Source organism: Xyrauchen texanus, chromosome 30, assembly GCF_025860055.1.
Source record: "Xyrauchen texanus isolate HMW12.3.18 chromosome 30, RBS_HiC_50CHRs, whole genome shotgun sequence".
NCBI classification, from domain to species: Eukaryota; Metazoa; Chordata; class Actinopteri; order Cypriniformes; family Catostomidae; genus Xyrauchen; species Xyrauchen texanus.
The window spans coordinates 8,793,941-8,800,902 of NC_068305.1; the positions used below are offsets into that span (position 1 = coordinate 8,793,941).

At 32.2% G+C, this 6,962-nt stretch overlaps 1 protein-coding gene across 1 annotated transcript in view; it reads right to left on the reverse strand.

Moving 5' to 3' along the window:
• The window catches only part of LOC127624139 (centrosomal protein of 170 kDa protein B-like), a 45,362-nt gene extending 43,297 nt beyond the window's left edge, over positions 1–2,065 (reverse strand). Inside the window, exons 1-2 of the mRNA XM_052098822.1 lie at positions 2,045–2,065; positions 585–719 (exon numbers count right to left, since the gene is read on the reverse strand). Of these exons, the coding sequence (XP_051954782.1) occupies positions 585–689 (105 nt within the window). The 5' untranslated portion in view covers positions 690–719; positions 2,045–2,065. The remainder of the gene's footprint in view (positions 1–584; positions 720–2,044) is intronic.
• Between the last annotated feature and the right edge of the window lie 4,897 nt (positions 2,066–6,962).

Sequence of the window (6,962 nt, forward strand, 5' to 3'; positions counted from 1 at the left end):
AAATTATATAATGTGCTTCTAAATATTCAGTTATTTTTATATATATGTTATATGGAATCAATTAAATTGTTTATAAAAAAAATACAAATAAAGAATATTAACTCTTAATGCATTTATTGCTAAAACAGTAGCAAAAACATCCTCCACTTATTTTAATAAAATAAGTGTCCCTTATTTTATAACTTCAAAAGTGACAACCCTAGTCATGAACAGCAGGGAAAAAACTATGCAAATGCGAATAATATATACAACCACAATAAAGCATAGTTAAAGGGACAGTGCACACAAAAATGAAAATTCTCTCATCATTTACTCACACACATGCCATCTCAGAAGTGTATGACTTTCTATGGATTCAAATCCATGTGTATGAATTTAACATCTAGAGTCATATAGATCATTTTTATGCTGCCTTTATATGCTTTTTGGACCTTGAAAGTTCTGGCCACCATTCACTTGCATTCTATGGACCTACAGAGCTGGAATAATCATTTAAAAATATTTTTATGTCTGTTTTCTGCAGAAGAAAGAGCTATTTAAAAATATGTCGCAACATTTCAGGAAAGTGAAATTGAAAATCCCACCTGCAACATGAGCTCACAGTCCTCCCGTCCAACAAAGATCATCTCCCGTGGCAGACGGTGACGAGTACCAGTGCTGCTGACCAGGAACCATGACGTCACACTCATTTTTGTTTAGCTGAGAAAACACTTTGCATCCTTTGATATAGAGAGACAACATATTTTATGAGAAATTTTATTTTATGTAATATCAATATACAAATATATATATATAACTTTATATACAACAGTTAGTTCCAGTCCTCGAATCTGATTGAACGAGAGACATTCCATGAGTACTGATGCCTCAGATCATCAGCACTCAGACGCTTCACTGCTTGTATCACTCCGATTGTGTTCATGCCGTTCTAAACTAGTGTAAGAACAGTGCAGATGTGTAAAAAGCTAGATGTCTCTTTGCTTTTATTTTTGTGACATCGCAAATTTTAGCCAGCAGATGGCAGCAAAAGTCAATTTTTGTGTGTAAATGAGTCAGCTGAGGTGACGTGCATGGTCACAGGTCACTGATGGATTTTCATCAGAATGTATGGACAGGGGGACAACAGTTTTCTAAATTGGGCCCCCCCGACAGACTTTGACTGTGCAGAGTGCTTGTACGCTGCTTGTACATGTCATTGCCAACCTGAATATGAAAAACTAATATTCTAATGAAGAGCGTTTTCTTACTCTTAATGATTTTTGTTTTATTTATTTAAAAAAGAAACAAAACAAAAAACAGCAACCCCTACTTACTGCGGAATGGCACTATTATAAAATAACTGATAAAAATATATTCTTTTTTAAAAGAATGTTGTTTCTAGATTTGGCCACAGGCCGAGTGTCGTAGGTAATCACAGCAGTGCTGATGTAGGGCCATATTGCACTCTAACTCGTGTGATATTGCTTAAATATATAAGTCCAAGTTAATACCTGGATATAAACACAGCCAAGTAGAGAGTGCTGGACAGATTACTTCTAAAAATTACACAAACAAAATTTTAATCAGTAACATGATCTGTTAGATGATACTTTTAAATTAATCTAAATTACTTCACAAAAGTAATTTGTGTTTAACACAAAAGTTGTTTTGAGTTAAACTTTGAATAGCTGATGATTATCTGTAGCTATGCCTCTAAATCTCTGTCATTTCTGTGTTCATTTCTGTTCATGTGCTCAACAGTTGAATTTATACTTTTATATTAGCTGTAATAAGAAATCTTCCAATTTACAGATTTCTAGAAAGCTGTGATGAGTGATCGAGCAGTGCTCGTACACAGCAATCTGCAGTAATGTAAATCAATTAAGCCATTTTGATTCAACTTCATTGAGACTCTGTGAGTATAACGTCATCGTTTAATACACACATGTGTGCAGGACTGTATGTTCCTTAGCACAAAACGTTAACAAAAACATAAAGCAATTATCCTTTCATCTTAAAGGGATCGTTCACCAAAAAAACTTACATTCTGTCATCATGTACTCACCCTCACGTCGCTCCAAACCTGAATGACATTCTTCTGTGGAACACAAAAGAGAATATTTTGAAAACGTCTTAGTGTTTTTTTCAGTCAATGGGGTCCAACGATGTTTTGGACCCCACTGACTTTCATTAAATGGACAAAAACAGCTAAAACTTTCCTAAAAATATCTTCATTTGTGTTCCGCTGAAGAAAGAAAGTCATACAGGTTTGGAGCGACATGAGAATGAGTAAACGATGACAGAATTTTCATTTATGGGAGAACTTTCCCTTCATGCTCAGTTTGTGCAGATTTTTGCCACAAAATGGATGCTTAAACCAATGCATCTTTGCAGACAGTGTAAAACCCGTTATTGGATATGACAGCTGTCTGGACATGATACGTTGGAACAATATTTTTCAGAGGACACTACGGATTTTTCTTTAAAGGGCAGCAGTTTCATATTAATAACTGAGTGGGATCCTAATTCGTTTTCTAAAACATGCCGATATAAAAACTGCAGAATGAATGTGTCTGATTTTTAAGGATATTCCTATTAAAATGAAACCAACAGAGACCAAAAGATACATTAAAAAGAAATCGACATAGATGAGTAATGCATGTGGGAGAACATGATTTGAAAATATAAGAGGATATCTGTTGAAGATATGATGCAGCCAGACCTTTCTGTGCAGTATCATTTTATTTTCATCTTAAAGATGATCTTGTGTGAAGAGACTTATGTTATATGGACATATGATATATATGCAAATGTGTTGTTAACCTTAGCTAAGAGAAATGGTATATCCATAAGCCTACTATAGGTGAAGTGACCAAGACCGGTTTTATGGTCCTCATATCCAGCTAAAGCTTTTTTTCCTTTAGAAATAAATTATATTATGAAAATGAAAGAAATACGTATATTGTGTACACGAGTGGCGTATTACAGCATATTGAATATTTGCTTAAAAGCATATGTTCGTGTCAATAAGACTTTAAAACCGTAAAAATACACGATTCACATCATGTTAAACGTAATATATTCATTGTACTAGAGGGTACAATGATTATTCATGCAGGTAAGGTGTATTTCAGTCACATTTCTAATAAAATATGGCACATTAGAAGTCAGTCAGGCCCATATTTAACGACTGAAATTATCTGAGGACGAAGCGCGCTCAAATGCTGTCGCACAAATACAGAGACATACATGTTTTGCTGTCTCTCTGCCCTTCCAACAGCCTACATGATACACCAAATTAACTTATATAGAGAGCTGTACACATATCGATTGAGGTGTCTGAATCAAGACGTCTCTCCGATTTCAATGATTCTTCACCGTTATTATTTGACTGCATGTTCCTCCAATTTTTGCTGCTTAATACTGTATATGAAATGTGGCTTTGACAAATACTTTATCCCATTTGCAGTATGTAAAAGGATAAATCTAGTGGAACTCTGGCCTTATATCTACAGCCCCATTATCATCCTCCGACCTACCTACAATAATCCAGATGCGCTGATCTCTGACAGAGAAACAAATGATGTCATCATCAATGTCTTCTACTGCTTCCCCTCGCTCTCGAAAATTCTGTTATTCTGCGATATCCAGTTAAAGGTGTTTGATTGTTATCAGTGTTGTGGTTTCATGTAGACTACACCCTCTCCTGTAAGACAGAGATCATGCTGTCATGGCATCTGCGTCCAGCGCCGCCACCAGTGCATGTGTAAAGCAGGTTACTGCAACACCACTTAACCAGCAGCATCACAGCAAACGGGGTCTTTTCATTGGATCCAAAAGATCGCCTCTCCCATTTATTTATTTATTTTTTATTTTATTTTTATTTATCATTTACTGGATCCAAAAACAGAATCTACCATTTATTTATTTTTTTGTTCATTTGTTTATTTATTTATTATTTTTTCATTGACTGGATCCAAAAGACAGCATCTCCCATTTAATTATTTATTTATTTATCATTGACTGGTTCCAAAAAACCGCCTCTCTCATTTATTTATTTATCATTGATGGGATCCAAAAGATTGCCTCTCCCATTTATTTATTTATCCATCTATTTATCTATTCATTTATTTATCATTGACTGGATCCAAATGACCGCCCCGCCCATTTATTTATTTATTTATTTATCTATCTATTTATTTATTTATTTATCATTGATTGGATCCAGAAGATTGCCTCTCCATTTTAATTATTTATTTATTTATCTATTTATCTATTCATTTATTTAGGCTATCATTGACTGGATACAAAGGATCGCCTCTCCCATTTATTTATTTATGTATCATTGATTGATCCAAAAGATCGCCTCTCCCATTTATTTGTTTATTTATGTATCATTGATTGATCCAAAAGATCGCCTCTCCCATTTATTTGTTTATTTATGTATCATTGATTGATCCAAAAGATCGCCTCTCCCATTTATTGATTTGCTTATTTATTTATTTTCATTTAATTCAAAAGATCACCTCTCCCATTTATTTATTTATTTTTCATTGGATCCTAAAGATCGCCTCTCCCATTTATTTATTTATGTAGGCTACTGCATTCGATAAGAGGTATTTTTATAAACAATGAGCTGTTAAAATAGCCTAGTAACATAGATTTGAAAAATAAATAATCATTAGGCCTAAATTCCAAATATATACATGGCTTATAATTTGATTTATTTATTTATTATAGACATGAATTAATCTTCACTATGAATTGCTTCATTTATGAAAAGTGCAATGGAGGACATGGTATGTATGTTAAAGTATGGAAATACTTTATAAATATAAAGGTAACACTTTCTAATAACTTTCATTAATAACATCAACAAACATTCCACAATATAATGCTATAGATATTGTATGTAAATTTACATTAGAATATATATATATATATATATATATATTTTACATTGAAAAATATTTAGACTCATATACATTCTTATATAGGCATATTCATGTTTAAATAAACTTCGTTATTCATAAACTTTAGATCTCAAAGTGTTCCAATGCATCGGCATGACAACAAAAAATAATAATAAACCTTTGTACATAAGGTTTCAATTTTCATGATGAATGGTTAAATAATAAAAGCATTTTCAATATTAAAAACATGGAAGGAGTCTTGCAGCAGATTTTGAGTATGTTTGCTAAAAATGCATGTTAAACATTTCCATCCACAGTGAGTGCATTATTTAATTAACAGTCGAAATGTAAATGTCTGCTTTGGTTGAACGTGAGAATCTATATTTTTAACTGAAATAACTTAATATTTCTTTAGATATTTGAACTTGATTATAAATAGCACTGGATTAATTATGATGTAATAAATTGCTTATTAAAGGAATTAGTGTAATTTCTATTTACATGGAACTTGTTGAGAAAACAAAGTCAATTAAATACAACATTTATTTTTTGTTATTTCAGAGAATAAAATTCTCATCACACTTTGTGCACATAAAATGAAAATAGATGCAAACCACTAAAATGAAAACAATGAAAACATTTATTGATTCGTTTAGTAGTTTAATAATTCATTTATTTAATTTTCAAAATTGTATAGTTTTATATGATTTTATTATGAATTTAAATATTGATTTCAATATTAATTTAACAATTAACTTTTGAGTAATTTGGCCCTCCATACTATTCTTCTAAAGGTAAGAGACAAACATACAGGAGATGGTTTAATCAAAAAAATTTATTTCTTAATTTGCAAAACATGGTCATTTAATTTTGTCCCTCAGTCCGCCCTCCACTAAGAAGAAAAATAAGAAAATAACTTAAACTGTGAATGTTTCTCTCAAAAACCAGTCATGGTCATTGAGTATGGGGTGTACCAATACAAAATGTTTCACTTAAACTTGAAATAGAAAAAAAACTATACAAAATATAAAAACAAAGTAGAGAGAGAGAGAGAGAGAGAGAGAGAGAGAGAGAGAGAGAGAGAGCAACTTGCATTCAATATTATTTTTGGGTCATCGTTCATTATTCAAACATGGAGCAAATCAGAAATGTCTGTGCACATTTTGTCAAATGTTTTATTTTAGGGGCAAAATTAGTATCTTTCAAAATCTTTGAAATTGTCGCCTTATATTATGATGCAACTTTACAATTATTTCACATTTGCAGAGGCCTGCAAATATGCAAATTACAACGGCCACTCATGTAACATGATTGCATTTTTGTATAACCAGAATTTGCAGCTTATTCCATTAACAAGTCTTCTTTTCTGTAAAAAATGTGCAACACACTAAAATAAACCACATTGTTTTGATTGAATAGGCTACAGTACCCTTTCCTTTATCAAAGGACTTGACATTTTAGTGAAGTCCTCCTTTAAATATCCATTTTTGCATGAATTAATTTACATCTCGGTAAATATTGGGTTCTATTAGGCATGTGAATCAAAAACCTGCCAATGTAAGGAGCGTGCTAATCATTAAACATGTCTTTTTTTTTTTTTGTCCATTTTTACTATGTTTTTGCAATTCTTAACAACAAATTCACATGAATACAAAAATTTATTTACTGTAATTTTCTTACGGCTCATGACATTTAGGAGTCATGAATTAAAACCTTATGAAAGAACATTCGCAGCTTGCACCTACTTTACAGTAGATATACAGTATTTTGTATAAATTGCAAGGACAACAATAATTTCCTGCAAAGTAATCACTGCAACATGTGAATTTTCTCAACTAATCCTTAAAATGTTGCGGTTACATGCTGCAATCCATGGATTTGAAAAGGGCTTATGCTATAAGATTTAGGGTGAGAATCAAAATATTTCCATTCAAACTTCAGATCACGGCTGCAATGTTCATGCAAGTAGTGCAGTCCTCAATAGCACAAAGGCATGATACAGCACGACTGTATCTCTACAAGGAACAACGTTATTTTTTGTGTGACAAAAAAAGTGATTGGGTAATGTGG